General features: G+C 47.1%; 1 protein-coding gene across 1 annotated transcript in view; it reads left to right on the forward strand.

Annotated features, from left to right (window-relative positions):
* Window positions 1-18,807, forward strand: part of Asic2 (acid sensing ion channel subunit 2) — a 271,184-nt gene that overhangs the window by 160,944 nt on the left and 91,433 nt on the right. The window contains exon 2 of the mRNA XM_021177008.3: window positions 17,809-17,959. Coding sequence (XP_021032667.1) covers window positions 17,809-17,959 — 151 coding nt within the window. The remainder of the gene's footprint in view (window positions 1-17,808; window positions 17,960-18,807) is intronic.

The raw sequence follows: 18,807 nt of genomic DNA on the forward strand, positions 1-18,807 counted from the left end.
CTGTGTACGAATGGATCCTTTTCTTAAAACACACATTTCAGCGTTATCTCTTCCGTGCGTACCTTTTAATTTAGTTATTCAGCAAATAAATCTTTACTGAGGAGGTTAAGGCAGGCCTTGTAAATAATGCTTGGAGAGACAATAAAACACGGCTTAGAGATAGAACGAAGGAAGATCAATAAATGGATGTATTCCTTTATTTGGGGTTTGTTAGTGACTGCTCAGCCTCTGGACAGCTCCGGTGACTATGGCAGCACACAGTGGATGCTGGACAGAAGAACTGATTCTGTCATCAGCACTACAAGTGGCAGCTGATGGCTGGGCCCCCTCTCTGGAAGCTCCTTCCTTGGGAACTGAACTCTAGGTATCTTCTCTCCAAGCCAAGCCCAGATCCAACTTGGGGACCACAGCCAGCCACTTGCATGGATCAGCTTTGACCTCTGTCACAATAGTGTAATAATTTAACTTCCCCCGCTAAAGTCCGCTCGTTGTGCCGCCAAGATGGTCCTTTTGTGCAGGTCTCCAGCTCCAGGATACTTGCAAGAGAATTTGGCACATAAACAAAAGTGAGACATTTGAGAGCTTACCTTCTGGAGAGGAAAGATGACATCCACCCTGTGATCCTACAAGCACAAAGTTATCAGGGCCATGAAGAAAAATGCATAGTGCCATGGAAGAGGGTTCCCATCACCTCCAACTTTTGTGAAGTCAAGTAGCTGGTACCAGGCTTACACTGCATGGGAATGAAAGAGGGTAAGGAGTGTTCCGAAAGCCCCAAAGAGAGAGCTTGACCCATTCTGAGGAGGCGGTGACCAGCCAGGAAAGGCATTGTGAAGGTGGTGTGCCCAAGCTGTAGTATAAGGATAAATGAGCGTCTGCCCACTAGAGGAGCATGGGCTCTTGGGCAGAGACATAAGAATATTAAGGGATGTGGCATATTGGAAGAGAGCAGAGCTTATTTACAAGATATGGGTAAGAAGAGGCCACAAGGAACTATGAGCCCAGGAGCTTGGCACTCTGACATGCTAAGCCAACCAAGGCATGTGAAGTCATTGGAGACAGTGAGCTTTCTAGAAATATCCTCCTCATTGGTGTAAAGCCTGGATGGATGAAGGAAGGAGCAGGCAGGGAGACCTGTGGGAAGCACGTTGGCTCACTGGGTCAGAGATGATGCTCTCTGATCTGCTGCAGAGCTGAAGCCAGGCAGGGTGGTGAGGTGGAGGTTAACCGGAGGGATAGCATCAACAGAAGCAAGACAATTTCAAGCTGCACAGAACTGTTGCTCACCTGCACCCTTCGACCTCTAGCTTTGAGAACCAGGGCTGGAGAACTTCTGTGGATTTGGGAAGACCCAGCCAAGACTCATACCACTGATCAGAAAGACCAGGAGACCACACTTAAGAGGCTCAGCCCTTCCCCCTGCCATGACTGGGGAGCAATGGGCAACTGAAAGTTTCCAATACTGGCTTGACAGTTAGTTTGATTTACATGTAGATGTCCTGTGATGTGCTATGTGCAAATCTTGGATTTTTGTTACAATCCTAAAATATACTAAACTGTATTTCTATTGCTGTTTCATTGAGTGGAATGCATGGGACTAGGGCTTCTTCAAACAGGATGGCAAGTCAGAGGCTGTGGGGCTGCCTCTAACTTGACAGAGGATGCTAGGAAGGCTATTTTGCCTCTTAGAAACTATGCATCTTCTTCTCTAGCAATGAGGGTAAGAGTGGATGCTGAAGAAGAGGGGGTCCTAAGTGGGGTCCTGCATGGGAGGTTTCTGGTCCAGCACCTGGCATGCAACAGAGACCAGTCTCAGCCCTCTGGGAAAGATCTGTATCAGACACTTGGAAATGCTCCCTAGGACAAATAAATGGGTGGCTGCCATTGGCCTCAGTGCAGGCAATGGACAGGGCTAGAGCCACCCCAGAGCCTACTGAGAAACTAATATTGGATCCTCCAAACAGTTCTTCAGAACTTACCATTGGCTGGCTCAACCATCATTCCCCATGGTTCCCAAGACAACTGACTAAGCTAGGAGTGGCCAGATCATTTAGCACAGACCACCCATCCCCCAACATGGGGCCTGAAATGAAAGAGCCTGGACTTCCTTCCTATGGGATATGGTTAGGCTTTTATCCCCATTATCCAATGAGGAAACTAAAGAGAAAATTAGCAGCCCATGGTTATGTGGCCCACGTATGGTAGAACGGGTTCTCACATTCTGATCTGTCTCCATTAAAAAAAAAAAAACAAACAAACAAAAACCCCTGCAGCCTGCAGTATCCTTTAATACCCATCTGCAACACATGGTTTCATGATGCCTCTCCATGTGACTCGTCTTCCTGGATCCTCACTGGCCTCAACAGTAAATGGGACTATAATCTATTTCACACATGTATTAAGGGCTCCACCAATCAGATCACCTTTGTCTCGTCTGTCTTATCTCCACGTGGCTTTGTCAGGACCAGAGCCAGCACTAGGGTGGGGCAAAAGTGAAGGAGGTTCCTACTGTCAGCCCAGAAAGCGAGCATCCCATTCAGGTTCTGCCCTGAAGCCCTCGTGCCTCCTGAATCATAGACCAGGAAAAGAAGAGAAGCCAGTGGGGTCTGCAGAGTGGAGAGGACAGGAAAGGCAGGCTGTAGAGGAGGTTGATGCAGGACCAGTCACTGAGGCCACACCCCACCCTCACAGGAGCACACAGCTCAGAAGGTATTCTGACTGGAAGATACTCCACCTAGGTAGGCTTTCCCCGACTTACCCATTTCTGAAGAATTGCACCCTGCACCTTGATGGGCATGGGCCTGCATCTCCTGGATGGTCAGAAGCAGTCTTATTTCCATTTTCACTTCAGTGGCTCCTGAGCTCCCCGAGAGCTGCATCCACATCCATCTATGTGATCCCAGGCTCAGACACCCAGAGGTTTGAAATGTAGCAGTTCCTAGTTAGATGTGGTTTGAACTGAAGAATGTTTTGTCTTCTATTTTGAAAGCCTCCATGCACCTTAGAAACTTTGATATTTAAATCATGAGTCATGGTCCTGTGGTCCATGAGAACCACATTCATGAGAATCCAGCTCAATGGCCAGCCTCAGAGGAGATAGGAAAGCAAGAGTTGTATTAGCCCAACTGCAAAGCTAATGAGCAGAAGAATCTAGTTGTTTTAAGATTTATTTTTTTTAATTTTATTTATCTGTGTGTATGAATATATCTATGCATACAGGGGCCCATGGCAGCCAGAAGAGGGTAACAGATCCTCTGGAGCTAGAGATAAAGGCAGCTGTGAGCCTGTCCAGTATAGGTGCTGGGACCTGAACTCGGGACTCTGCAAGAACAGCAAGTGCTCTTAACTTTGGAGCCAACTCTACCGTCCAAGAGTCACGATCTTCTTCCATAGTCTCCGATCTCCCTGAGATAGACCAGGGGCCAAGCCTGTGGCAATATTTTAAAACATGTAAAGTCTTACTTCTGCTTCCATCAAGCCAACAACACTTTCAGCTAACTGCCCCACACAGAGTCCCCATGGCAGCATGGCATTGCTTACCTCCATGTAAAGTGATAGAAAATAAGGTTCATTCACTCGCTAACTCTATCACAGCTCTTCCTAACAGCCAGAATTGCTGGACTAGACAAGCTGCAAGCCCCAGAGGAGAGGATGGCGGTGGTAATCTGCTCTGCCTGCTATGGACCTGGGAAGAAAAAGGGCATCAAGCAGGCTGCCTCTCTTCCCACCAGATCCACACCCACATGTCAGGAAAGCAGGCACAAAGACTGAATATTCATGATGCGAGCCTTGCTGCTTCTCAACAGCAGAGACCAGACACGGGAAAGAAGTAGACAATAATGACATTCTTGGAGAATTTTCTAGAAGAGCTGAAGTAGGTTTGACAACAACAAAAAAACAGAGTCGCTGAGAATATGTGAGGATTTCAGAGCCGCCGCACTGCTTGGATAGTCACCTGTCTGACCTTTTCTTGATACGCTTTGACAATAAACCTGCCTTGGGATTGTTTTCTGCCCCAGCATTAATGGGAACATCTGCTTTTCCTCTGTAAACATCATAAACCATCATTCGGTCTCCACTGATGCATTGCTTCAATGCAGCCCTGAAGGATAGTGCGAAATTTCCCAGAAACACTCCATAACTCACTTGAGGGGGTCCTTCTTCTCCCACCCCTGTTCTCCACTTACACCGAAAGGAAACTCCAGCAGGTTCAATGAAACAAATGCAGGAAGTGCCTTGTGATCTCAAGTCAGACTGGGTTATCCAGGCACGAGACACTTGGTATTCGGGGTGTGGTGGCACACACCTTTAGTCACAGCACTCAGAGGCAGAGAGGGCTGGGTCTCTAACAATCTGAGGCCAGCCTGGACAGCATGCTGAGTTCCAGGCCAGCCAAGGCTACATAGTGTGTCCCTGTCTTAAAAACAAAAGGAACCACTCATGGCAGGAGGCTAAGCCTGGAATTGATACTAGAACAAAAATACCAGCCAGGGTGATACAAATTGTATCTTTAGGACTATCCAAGGAACATTCCTGAAGGTAATCTAAGAAAACCACAGAAAGTAACTATGAAGCAGGCATGGATTTCTATAAATTTAGCAGTTGTAATACAAGCAGTAATAGGTCTGGAGTCACTGGATCAGGAAAGCAGCTGAAGAGACCTGGCAGCGCTCACCATGACACCACTCTCTGTTCCAACCAGCTTGACTTGTAGCCCTCGTGGCAGTGAGAACATCACGTGTTTGGCTGGCTGGCTTCTTTTAGCATCACACTCCCTCGAGTCTTCCAGGTTTTCATAATTGACAGTATTTACTTCCTTTTGAAGACTGAATAGTATTTCATAATGTATGGATGTGTAGATAACAGGCAGGCAGGCAGGCAGGCAGACAGACAGACAGACAGACAGACAGACAGACAGACAGCTCTCCCATTTTCTTTACCCAGTCACTGCACTCCAGTTGATTCCACGTCTTGGCTATTGTGAATAATGTAACATGGGAAGGCAGGTTGTTGTGCAACATACCACGTTAATTGCCATGGCTATATACATAGAAATGGGGTCGCTGGGTCATATGGAAGCTCTGTATTTATTTTTTTGAGCCACATAAAATGGATGCACTAATTTTCACCCCCTTCAACAGTATTCAACTGCTTGCTTTTTTTTTTAACATCCTTGTCAGTACTTGCTATCTTTTGTGAGCATTAGACTAGCCATTCCCACAGGTGTGAGGTTTTAGCTCCTATGGATTTAATTTGCATGTCCCTAATGACTCGTGGTAATGAGCACTTGTTTAAATATCTGATGGTCATTTGTCATGGTGGTTACAAGAGCCTGAGGAGGCTTGAGGAGGTAGGGAGTGGACCTGGAAAGAGAAGACATTAGGCCAAGTTTTAATCAGACATGATGGGTAAGTTCTGATGGTGAGCTGCACAGCTTGGTTACTGTTAAATACTAATGCACACTTCACACTTGCTGAGAGAGTCTTATAGGCTCCTGCTACAAAGACACAGGCATGTGAGGTGATGGATATGTTAACGTATTGGATCCTTCCTACCACATGCCAAAACATCACATGGCATCACGGGATAACTTGGTGATTAGATCAAGTTTAGTTAGTTACAAAGGAGCTTAGGATGGGAACCACGCACCCGATTCACATTCAATAGGAGCTCAGATTTCAGAGTCGGGAGTAGAATTCCTATCAATAATAAAAATGCTAGCTAATTTTATCTATTTTACATTCTCTGCAACGCTCTTCCCATCCACTGTCTCCAGGGTGATGGGCACACAGACAGAGGCATGCCACTGAGTGTAGAGGGACTCTCAGCCTCCTCCTGATGCCCCAGCCTGCTTTGCCTGGGAGGAGGAGAAGGCTGAAGCAGAGTAGGAAAGCAGAGAGTGGTAAATGGAGCAGAGATATGGAAATGGCAAGGGACAATGAGCGTTTTGTGGCCACACTTTCTCCTTCTCTTTCTGTCTGAGCCCCAGTTCTCCTAGAAGTGAGGACACTTCTCCTCGGCCCCAGGCCTACAATGGCTACATCTGATGGAGGGCTCTGTACAGTCTGCTTTGGCCCATTAAAATGCGCTCAGTTTAGTGTCGTTTGCTTAATATTGTTTATTAATTGTTGAGAATTTCCTACATGGATGATATTTACAGCACTTCTCCCCTATAGCCTTCCCAGATCCACCTCCAACCCTCCTGCCCCGTCTCAGCTTTGCGTCCATTGTTTTTTTTAAATAACTAATCCAGCTGTGCTGCTCATATACTCTTGTGTGTTTTGCTATTCACTGGAGCACGGTCAGGCTCCAAGGGGCCACACCCTTAATGAAAACTGACTCCCCCTCCCCAAGAAGCCGCTGACCATCAACATTAGCCCGGAGTTGGCTGGGTTTTTTGAGCCCCTCCCTCATCCACGTCAGAATGTTGGCTGCATTGATCTGGTAACCTAAACCGCTGTGAGTTCATGAATGCACGAATCCCACCGTGTCTAGAAGACACTGCCACATTCCAGTCCACCCCAACCTCTGGCTCTTACAATCTGTCTTCCTCCTCTTCCTTGATGGCCCTTGACCCCTGGAGGAGGAGATGATGTAGAAGTTTCATAGCGGCTGAGTTTCCTGCAGACACTTAATTGGTATCCACTACACAAGAAACGTGTCTGACAGAGTCTGAGAATGTCACTAATCTACAGGTAGAGCTATGAGCTTAGAGGCAGTTTGATGCTGTCTCTACTTAGCAAAATAACAGTGGCATGCTTACCCCTGAGGCCTCTCCACTCCCCAACCACTGTGTCTTAACCAAAGTTACAATACTGGCATGTTTCATCTTGTGGAGTGGGCCTTAAGTCAATAAAAGAGTGGTTTGCTACACCAATAAAATTCATGTCAAATGTGCTTTTTGATTTGACTTGTCTTGGTGCTCTAATAGGTTTGGCTGGGTGGCATCACAGTGATGGTCAGATCAAGGAGCCAGGCTGATCCTGAGCGATTCTAGTGCCAATTCCTCTCAGTCATGGCCCAGCTGCCTTAATCATTACTCTCGTCCCACAGTTGAGTCATGCTTAACACTGTGCACAGCACCTAACATATAGTAAGTATTGCAGCCAGGATGATATGACGACACCCCCAACAAGGTCATTAAGTACCTACTATGTGCCAGCTGTCAGATAAGGCTCTAGAAATCCAGAGATGAAAATAACCCAACTCCTATTGGCAATGGGAGATAGACAGTAGGGACCTAAGATAAATACCAGCAAACCTGTCCTCACATCCTGTTTGAAATTTCCATCAAGTCTGGGTGCCTGTAGGCCCCTCCCAAGCCAGCCATGCTGCAGTCTGACCTAAAAGAACCTGGTACCCACTTCCCAAAGGGTAATCTCAGGTGGGGCTCCATATGTGATTCCCTACTGAGTGGTGGGAAAGAGTTCTTCAGCAGTGGCCTGGTATTTTGAATGTCCTTCCAGGAGAATGGCCTTAAAGGACTTGATGGACTTTCAGGTGCTGTCAATGACAATCCACCCAGACAACACCTGTCTACATTGTGTTGAACTTCAAGGAAGACACTCTGCGTTGCCCTGGCTCCCTTCATGCTATTGTCCCAAAAGACCAGACAGGTGTCTGTTAATCTGTAGTCAGAAGTCGATTAATCTGTTCTAAATTCCCTGGTGGTGGCAGCATGAGTTCGTCGCTACTGATCCTACGCTCTGAATTCTCAAATGAAATACGCGCACACACACACACACACACACACACACACACACAGCCTTATATTCAGTATGCCTTAATCATCTCAATGGCTGGGCCACTCCCAATTTTTCATATTGCTAATGCCTTCCCTCTGATACTCCTGAATTATTACTTACTAAAATTTATATTCCATCCTTACTGCCCCAGACCCAATGTGGGGAGGAGTCCTGGGACCGCTGTTCTCTGGCTCTTACATGATTGGAACTCTGTCCTCTACAGCTCTCAGGCCTACATCCTGTTCCTCTCCCATCATGGCGATTCTCCACTTCCTCTGTGTTCCCTGTCTGGGAACCTAAATGTCCTGCCTCTGTCTCCTTGCCCAGACATTGGTCACCGGCAACTTTATTTACCAAAGTCAACTGGAGGCAGAGACCCTCGGTGTGTTCCCTGTAGATGTGTGGGTTCCTGTAATCTTGGGAACCGAATTAACATAAGTAACATTACAACCGATCTACAACAGACAGGCCTGCCATCTTGGGATACTATCTTCTACAAACTGCTGAGTGTGTGATCTTTAGCTTAGGGTTAGCTTAGCTCTAGCTCTCCGAATACCAGAAAGGCCCTGACTGCACTTCAGTCTCAGAGGTAGGAGGTTAGAGACCACCAGTTCTTAACCATAAGTATCACATGGGCTTTGGGAATGGGCATAGAGGGTCTCACAACCATACCATACATACAAATAACACTACAGTTCTTCGTTTTTTGCTATTGTTTTCAATTGACAAGTAATAATTGTGCATATTTATGGGATATGACATGATGCTTCCTTGTATATATATATATTGTGGATGATCATGTGAAATTAATTAGCATATTTTTTCCTGAAAATATTTATTTTTTCCTTGTGGTACAAAGATTTTAAGTGTTCTTTTTAAAAGCTATTTTTAAAATATGTGACATATTATTATTAATTGTAGTTATCATCCCTCTTTCTTGCATGAAGTTTTGTGGGTGCCAATGAACATGCCGCCTTCTCCTCATCCACTGACACAGCCTTTTCTGACCAACAGTCTACTCTCTGCCTCTGGGAACCTGACAAGTTCCACAAACAGCTGAGCCCATCACTCTCCGAAGCCTTCTTCTCACAGCTCCTCCACATAGAGTGGCGATCAGCAAGGCACTCCCTTGACTGAGTTTAACTTTTCAGAGCCCCCCAGCTTCCTCCTCAGCAAGCTAGGAGAATGGCACACCAAGGAGCTCTGGGGATCTTAGAGAGTGCTTGAAGAAGTCGGCATGGTGTCCACTCATGGCTCATGCTCGATGATATGACCGATGTTCTGAGAAAGAAGTCAGTCTCCTGTTGGAGAAATGAGACAGCAGAGAGCTTGTCTCCTCTCCTTCCCTCCCAAGATGAACATCTGCCACATGGAGGTGCTTTCATGGGTGTTTGCTAAAGTCATGTGCAAGTGAGTGAGTATGTGAGTGAGTGAGTGTGAATGTGTGTATGTGTGTGTAAGTATGCATGTGTGTGAATATGTGTATGAGTGTGTGTGTGTGAATGTGTGTATGTGTGTGTGAGTATGCATGTGTGTGAATATGTATGAGTGTGTGTGAATGTGTGTATGTGTGTGTGAGTATGCATGTGTGTGAATATGTGTATGAGTGTGTGTGTGTGTGTGTGTGTGTGTGTGTGTGTGTGTGTGTATGCACCTCTTTTCATATAGGTGTGGAGGCCTGAGGTCAACATTCAGTGTCTTCCTCAACTACTTCTCTACCTTAATTTTTTGTGAGACAGGGTGTCTCACAAAACCCGGAGTTCATCACTTTCACTTAGCCTGGCTAGCCAATGAACTCCTAGAATCTACCTGTTTCCCCCTCCCAACTTCCACCCAAACCCCCACATTTCCATTCCTGGGGTCAGACACACTCAGTCACATCTGGCTCTTATGTGAGTGCTGGGGATTTGAACTCACGGTTTCATGCTTGCCCAACAGACACTTTCCTGACGTCGTACCTCCTCAGCTCCCAGTCCCCAGGATCATCTTTTTATTCTTCCTAGGGGAACAAGCACAGTCATATTTCTTAGAATACAATAAATGGCCAAAACACCCTGCGGTAGGAACAAATGAATTAGCAAGCAAGTGCTGGGATAAGATACAGCCCTGGCCATCCCCAAGCTAACCAGCTACTGGACTCTGCTAATAAGTCTCTGCCACTGTGTTTCATTCCCAACACCTTTGCTGCAACTTCAGAAAACAAAAGACAGATACATTTTGTTTCCTAGAAGTCTGATAAAGACCTTTCACTTTGCCACTGTGTGAAATATATTTGAAGAACTTCAAAGACAAAGAGAGAGAGAGAGAGAGAGAGAGAGAGAGAGAGAGAGAGAAATTCAGTGATGAACTCTAACAAGCATATTATCTTGAAAACAGCCCAATGAGAAATTCCAGTGATTTAATTGAGAGGAAAACTGAATGGGGGTGGGGATGGAGGTGGACAAGGCAGGTTTTAGAGGATTTTTGGAGCCAGGCAACTTCATTTCCTCCAAGACAGGAGAAGCCCATTACCTAGCAAATGCCCGAAAGGTCAGTGTTAATGATCAGGTTAGGAGGTTCGAAGCTCACAGGCTCAGCCATGTGCTACCGGGTGGATGCTTCCATGGTTCCTAGGGGGCTTTTACATAATTGATTTTTCCTAAGTAGATACATGGTATAACAATGTTTTCTGTGCTTTTAATTTGACAAAGACTGCGACTTTGTGGATCTCAGCCATCCCTGACCTTTCCCAGCAAGACCTCCACTATGTATATCCTGTGATCTGTGGGTGGGCCAGAGTCCCCCAACAAGAGTTCATGCCAACCCAGATGCAGGCCCACCAGCAGGCCCCAGTAGCCCAAGTGTGGTGTCCCAGAAAGGATCCTCAATATGGTCTTCAGGTTTTGACAGGTGTAAACAGCTGGTCTTAGCCATCAAACCCAAGTCTGACCTCAAAATCTTCCTGAATAGCTGTGTATCCCAGGGCACGTCATTTCACCTCTCTGACCCTTAGACTCTGCCATGTAAAAATGAGAAATTTGGAGGACTCTTGGTGTCTGGCACTTTTTAAAAAAGAATTCTTCTGCCTCTGAGATGGGTCTTTCCCATTGCCATATGGGAGAGCCTTTAGGCAAGCACCAGGCTTGCCAGTCTGCTGGCCTCTGAGCAGGCTAGAAGAGGCATGTGAATGTGAGCTACAGCTTTGAGAGCCAGTAAGGCAGAAAGCACAGACCTTTGGAATGAGAGAGGGACTTGTCCTGGCTTTTCAACGACCAGCTATATAGCCTGACTCAGCCTCCCTCTGGGCCTTGCCCTTCCTGTCTGGAAAGTGGGATCATACTACAGTCATCACAGGACAGAGTAAGGACAATAGGTACTGGATCATTGTCACCTAAGGCACAACGGGGAAGAGGATGAGAGCTGCAGAAAGAATCTTTGGAGAGTTGGGGAGACTGTCCCCACTCCCGATCCCATGCTTCATTGGTTTAGAAATTCCCAGCTCCAGTAGGGGTTGACCACAGATCCTGCATCTGACTTAGTTGTTGAGATCCAAATGTAGACTTGACGCTGCTCTGTATATGTGAAAATACCCCCACTTCCCGTGGGACTCTTTAGCCTCCAGAAATCCCATCAGCTGCCCTGGGCTTCCAGCTACAAGCTTAGCACTATTAAGAAATAAGTCAATGTCACGGGACTGTTTTCAGAATTACTTTAAGATGAACTTGGTATGATGAAGAAGACACAGGGCAGGAGCTTCAAGGCTCCCATTCTTCAGTTCTTCCCAGTCTCCCACTTCTTGCAACCACAACCATGATTCTCCCTATAGCACATCTCTCCTCTGCTGAAAGGAAGAGCTCAGATCCTCTCTCTGCTGAGACCTCTAGTGATGGCTACTGTTTAACCAATCTCTCAAGCACAGCCACTGCCATTGTCTCCACTAGGCCCTCCGATTATTCAAGGCCACAGACATAACAAGCTCTGAGTAAGCTGCTCTGACCCCATCCTGTCTGTCTGGAAAGCTGATGGTTCCCTCCTTTTAACTTTGTTGCTAGAAAGATCTCAGACTCCATCTCCACAATAGTAAGAGAGCTGTGGCTGTAAGATTCCTCCTTCTCAGGATGGCTAGGGCATAAGGAAGAATGAGATAGACAGTACCTATAGAAGTGCCAATCAGGGGTAGCACTGAGCAGACTCAGGAGCTGCCAGCTTCCTTAGAGCCACTTAAAAAGTTGAAGGGGTTTTAGACACTGTAACCGAAGGGCAATGCATCCTGCATACACTAGCAATTTACCATCGTGGGCATGGGTCACAGTCTCAGTTCATCTAAAAATTCTGGTTTGAAGTATGCACATTTCTTATGTCTTTACAAACCAATCCAACCTCAAAGCTACTGTAGACTTCAGCAGTCAGCAAACCCATCCCTGCTAGCCACCAATGGGGCCGTCAGCTCTTACCACTAAGGCACAGAAATGCCAGGAAGAGTGGCAGGTCTGAAGAAGCAGGGAGCTTGGCCTGACAGTCTAGACTTAAATAAATTGTATTTTCTGCCCGGGGGCGATAAGGTATAACTCTGAAGCCTATGTTACACTTACCCATCATTATGTCCGGAAATGGCAACGGAAAGCCGCATCTTGTCCCAAGTTTGTAGAGAAATTGTGCTCTGTGTAAATAGCTCAGCAGCCTTTGATGCTGAACCGAGAGGAAAATAATCCTCAGAAAAACTAGACCAGAGTGGCAGACTCCACAGCCCAGGAAGGGAGGCAGCTGAGGCGTCAGCTGGTAGGCACTGTGCTCTTTCAGAGACCCCTGGGCTATGGCCATGATGGTAACCATCTCCATCATCATCTTAGCTCCTGAGAGGATTATTTGCTCTGGCGCCTTCACAGAGACAAAGATACCTGATGCATTAAAGAGAAAGCTGGGCAGGAGAGGGGAGGGGAGGATTGGACAAGATTTCAGCATGAGCACTGGATAGAACCAAGTGAAGTCAGCCAGCTCCCACATGCACCTGCTTGGGATAGGCAAGGGGAAGTGGGGAGGAGCTCATTCATTCATTCATTCACTCATTCATTCACTCATTCATTCATTCATTCATTCAACAAATACATACATCCTAACCTCTAGAAGTTTCTAGTCTAGGGGATGACATATCCAACAAAGAACCAACAATCTAGTTACACCCTGCGGCAGAGAAACATGGGGTCTGTGAGATAGGTAGGCAAGAAGGCTGAGTACAAGTAGATCTGGGAGCCAGAGACTGCGGTGGGTAAACAAGGCCTGTTAAGCTGAAACCTGATACATGCAAAGTATGTGAGGACGATATTCCAGACAGATGAAACAGCCTGTAGCAGAGCCCTGTGGGAGAAGAGCCTGCCAATCTCCTGGAACTGAATTGGCTGGGAAGTGTGATGCCTAGGAGGAAGGAGGGAGAAGGAGAACCTGCAGGGCACCAGGGAGTATCTGGGACTTGACCTTTGACACAGGAAGCTTTAGGCTTTGTCCTGCTGGATCTGTGGTCTGTAACACTGCTCTTGGGCAACACGGACAAATGTTTAGTCACCCCAGACAGGGAACCAAGAAAAATGGGCCCAAAGCATGGATGTCATCACTGGTTCGACTTGGTGAGCCAGTAAGTTTTATCGGGGTTACTTTTAGGAATGTGGGTGTGAGGTTACTTACAGGAGCAGAAATGACTCAGTGACAACTCCACTACCAAGAGCCCACTGAGGAATCAGTGACAGGTCACAAATGGTGGGAGCTGGGACAGTTAACACTGCTCAGCCTGCAGGCAGCTCAGCACCTTCAGTGGAATGTGGCTTTTGTAGGTAGTTCTACAGAGCTCTGTTCTTCCAGGCTGCTTCCTGGTCTAATGATTCTGGACTTGTCTGAGAGCATCCCTCAGCAATCCTTACAGCCGAGAGGGGCCTGCTCAGTTTCACAGACTTCCTGAAGCCCTTTTGAGTTGTTTACTTGCAGTCTTAATGAGTTTCCCTCGCAGGATGGAGGGTTTCACCTCCCCTTAGAACATCCAGTTGTTTTACATTCCTGTAAACATCTGAATGGGCTTCTCTCCAAGATGGAAGGTTTTTAGCTTGGAGGGAACCTCAGCACAGTGGCTTGCCTTGAGGAAGAACTTAGCCTCCATGGGCCATCAGTTGGCCATCAGAGTTGACAATGGTCAACTTGGCTCCCAGCCCTTATCCAGTCTTCCAGGTCAACTCACACAGGCACACTGGAGAATGTGCCCCAGTATCCTTCCCCCAGGAGGAAGGGCAGGAAAGATTGGCCTGACGTGAAGGCACTGGTACGAATGAGGGCCCAGCCTGGCAAGGGCCTGGCAAGATTCAGAGTGTAAATTTTGGTGTACCCTACCGTAAGGGACTTCCCACCCCCTTCTCTGCAGAGAAAGATTATATGTATAGCTCACAGGCTTCAGCTCCCTCTGAGTCTGTGTAGGACAGACAACCAGCAGCTAACAGAAGTTCACATGGGAAGGACCAGAGAAAGCCCCAACATCCTGTCTCCTCTTGTCAGTGGGGAAAGGACAGACATATCAATGAGGTGCCCATGTTCCATTTGGACATGGCCTCAATGGGTAACCTAGGGCAGTTGACAATCTCCCCGGTCTTCTTGTCCTTATCTGGAAAGGGAGGCAGGTGAATGAGAGGGTCTCCGAGACCACACTGAGGTCTCACACTCCGGCCTTGTCTTTTGCTCAGGGCTGGAGAGGTCACTTTATGAGAGTCATTTGACCCAGCACATCTGGGGTAGGGCTAGGATGAGGGTTGACTTCAGAAGTAGTATATTCTATCCCCAGCCCAATATTCTAAAGGTCAAGGGCTAAACAGTGGAGGAAGAAAGAAGTTAACTGGGGAATCTGGCACGTGCAGTGCTCAGACACTAAAGCTGGAATTTACTTTTACCAACAAACCTCTTGGTGTGGGGAGAGGCCAAGTGTAATTACGGGCAGTTTTCGAGACCGGCTGTTTACTGAGTGTCTACATAGATGAAAGGAAAGAAAGGAACTCTGTTGAAAGGCTGCGGATGTCACTCCTGACATACTCAACGGCTTGCAATGGATGTGCTAACTCTGAAATGCTCTGCTCATTACAGTGGCCCTACGAGCATCTCTCCGGGGGACAGGTTCATTAGCTGAGTTCAATCACAGTGTGCAACAGCAGGAGAACATTCAGTTCTTAGGCAAACTGTTTGCTCTGGACTTGGTCTCACTCCAGCTGTTCTCTCCCACCATGAAGCTGCGAGACCAACTCAGTCATCCTCAAATGGTACAACTAGCCAGTGATTTGGAGTCATTCCATATGGTGGAGAAGATGTAGGCCTGATATTTTTGCAACTACTCTTATTTCTTGCACATAATAGGGACAGGACCACTTGAATGATGACTAGCTGATAAAAACCAAGCAAAGCAGAAGAGAGGGGAAGGTGCTTGCTACTGGGATGTGACCCGATGACCCAGAACCTTGTGTTCCTTCCAAAACAACACACCCAGTGAGAGCAGCGCTCGTGCTAGACAGACATGAATTTGAATTCCAGCTTCTCTTATTACTAGTTGTGAGATGTTAATTGAGCCTTGGTTTCCACCTCTACACAATGGGAGCAGCAATATCCATTCATGGTCATAACTATGAGGGCTAAATATGGTTAACAGGCCAAAGTCCAACACCGTGACTGACCGATGGTACCCTCCATATTCTTCCCATGTGACCCTCAAGAGGTCCACCAAGAGGCAGTCCTTGGTGCTGCACTTGGCTCTCAATCTGTCCCTGACTGAATGACAGGGAACCAGAGGGAGGTGGCCTGTATCCAGATCTCAGTGGCTGCAGGAATCCAATCCAGTCGTCCTGGCTCTCTTCCAGCCAATCTTGCCAGATGTATTTGGCTTCAGCTCGAGGTTGCAAAGTGGTTATATAACTATGTTAAAAAAGAAAAGAAAAAAAAAACTAGCATTTACATAAAGTTCATAGTTTTCAGAGCTTTTTTTTTTTTTTTTTTTGCATGGATAATCTTATCTGATATCTCAGTAACCTTGAGAAGCCACAGAGGCCTGGACTAGAGTCCCCATTTTATGGATGGAGGAATAGTGGCTTGAAGGGTTTACTTGGTTCATTCAATACCAAAATACAGAGAGACAGCATGAAAACTTGGACAAAGGTCTCTCATCCCTTGCCCTGGACTTTTTCCATATGACATCTTTATGGTCATGCTTTCATCAGGCAAAAATAGAGCAGACCTGTGCTGCATGCCAGAAATGAGCTCCGATTCAGAAGTTAAAGGCATTACGTTCAGAAAGCAGCTCCATTTAGTGAGGTGTGATGGGAGCTGTGAGGAAGACACAAGGAGAGGCAAGAAAGCCTGGAGGTCTTCCTGGAGGAGGAGAACCATCAGTCCCATCTTCAGGACAGTGAGTGGTTACCCAGGTAGTGAATGATGAGCAGAAGCACAGGTGCCAAAGGCGGCAAGGGGAGGGCAGAAGTGGGAGGAGCATCAGGCTATGCTCCCATGCCACAGATGATTTGCTCTGACGCTACCACCAGTTTCTCACCCACCCGCTCATTTAATATATATGTATGGTATCTGAGTGAGCCACTGCAGGAAGCTGCGTGAATGCGCAAGCAGATGTAGTGCCTGAAACCATGGACTCGACTGTTCCATGATGCCTATGGGCTCTGGTGGGAGGCAAGAGGTCAGAAGGTACATGAATCAGGCATTGTAGAAGGCTGGGCTAAGAGGACATAGACTTTAACCTGAAGGAGATGGCATACTTTGATAGATTTTCTGCACAAGACCAACACAATCAAGTTTCAATTTCAGAAAAACGAGCTTTTAGGGTGGCCAGAGAGAATCATCTGGACCTCTTCAAGCCAGCTAGGAAACCAGAGTATTGGTTACAAGCAAGGGCTGAGTCCTAAAGTCCAGCAGGATGGGATACAGGTGGCTTCATTCAAGGCAGATATGGAGAGAGTATGGATGGGCCTTGCTGGCTGGTGGTCTTAGTTAGGGTTTTACTGCTGTGAACAGACACCATGACCCAGGCAGGTCTGGACAACATTTAATTGGGGCTGGCTTACAGGTCCAGAAGTTCGGTCCATTATCATCAAGGTGGGAACATGGCGGCATCCAGGCAGGCATGGATCTTCATTTGAAGGCTGCTAGTGGAAGACTGACTTCCAGGCAGCTAGGATAAAGGTCTTAAGCCCATGCCCACAGTGACACATGTACTTTAACAGGGCCACACCTTCTAATTGTGCCACTCCCTAGGCCAAGCATATTCAAACCACCACAGTGGTTATGCATGGAGTGAGGAAGAGAAAGACTAGACACTGAGTCAGAGGATCTGGCCCATGCCCCTTGACAAGTTCTTGCTATTCTCCATGGTGGGGACTCTGGGAACTGTTGGTTGAGGCAGTGTGTAGCTTTTTCTGGGGAAAGGTGAACAAACGTCTATTCAGTCAGGTCAAGAACTGAAAACAAAGAAAAGTTCCATCCAAGAGCAGCCTGTGCCTTGTAAGTTTCATTACTTCCTAACTCTTAATGCACCTCCCTCCAGCCTTCAGAAGAGAATGTTTCTGGTGTGGAAGAAAGAGCTATGTACATAGAAAATTAGAGCAAGACCTGGGCCTCTGGAACAGGCTGAGTAACAGGCTGGGCATCTGGGCAACATCTGGAAGCCCTTTATCAGAAGTGGTATCAGTGAGTCTGCAGCCCAGGGAGGAACCGGAAGGTTGGGGGATGCCCCGGAGGGTCGAGAGTTTTAAGATGATGATTAACGTTTGGAAGTGGGTGATTCTTTCAAAGGGAGTGGCCAGAGGGTGGAGAGATCACATACCATCCCAGTGGGGTGCCCACGTTTCTTCTTGTATACCAAAATCCTATTTAGCAAAATCCAGTCATCAGACAAGATAAAGAATCATTGGAGAAATCTTTAGTGTGTGTGTGGGGGGGGGGGGCTAAGGTAAGGGCTGTGGAGGCTCTGATCTGCTGGGGGCATTCTAGGGTCTTGCTCATCCTTCAAGGTCAATGTAACGTTACCCTGTGCTTTTCTCTTTCTTTCTCTCTCCTCCAGGTGTTTACAAAATATGGGAAGTGTTACATGTTTAACTCAGGCGAGGATGGCAAGCCTCTGCTCACCACGGTCAAGGGGGGGACGGGCAACGGGCTGGAGATCATGCTGGACATTCAGCAAGATGAGTACCTGCCCATCTGGGGAGAGACAGGTGAGCTGGGCCCAGAGACTCTGGAACTGGGGGCGGGGGGGGGGGCGTAATAGATGTAGGATTCCCTCAGAAAGGTTGGTGTGAGCCGGTGGGCTGCTCCCCAACAGAACAGATGTTTTTATGGCAGACGGTGAGGATGTTCCTTGCATAGTTATACCTTAGATTCCTCCAGGATGGAGCAGGTAAAGAATGTGAGTACTGGGAAGGGAAAGGAGATATGGAGGAAGGACCAGATGTGGTTGGGTGAGTGAGTGGCTTGATATAGGGAGAAAAGGGTGAAATAGACCGGCATGATCCTCTTGCAGCTATCCCTAATACCAGATCCAAGGAAGAAGTCCAATGAGAAGAATACCAGTATATGCCTGGGGGGAGGGGGGCAAGTAGAGGAGGCTATGAGGTGTTGGGAAATCAATGGACATGGATCTGGAGACATGGAAATGCCTGTGTAAGGCCCTAGGGTCTTGTAGGTGCTTGTTTCAAGCATCCATACGTTTTACTCTGTAGTATAGTGTTAGCAATCAAAGAGTGTTACAGGGGAAAAGACTAAGTCATTGATCACAACCTAGTAAAACAAAGAAATGCAGCATGGCAGAAAGGAGACCTAAAAAAGCCTCAGTGTACACAGGGGATTTGAATGGGGTCTGGAGATCATCCTGAGTCATCTGGCTGAGTCTAATGCCGTCACAAAGGTGTCCCTAAGAGGAGCACAGAGAGGTCAGTCAGAGGAAGAGCCAGTGTGATGTGCCATAAGCCAAGGAATGCAGGAAGCCTCTCGAACTGTACCAGAAAGAGAACATCAAGATGTGTCCAAGCATAATAGCCAGAGACAAATGGGATCCACATCATAG

Source organism: Mus caroli, unplaced genomic scaffold, assembly GCF_978045245.1.
Source record: "Mus caroli unplaced genomic scaffold, Mus_caroli_1 scaffold_13, whole genome shotgun sequence".
Lineage (NCBI taxonomy): Eukaryota > Metazoa > Chordata > Mammalia > Rodentia > Muridae > Mus > Mus caroli.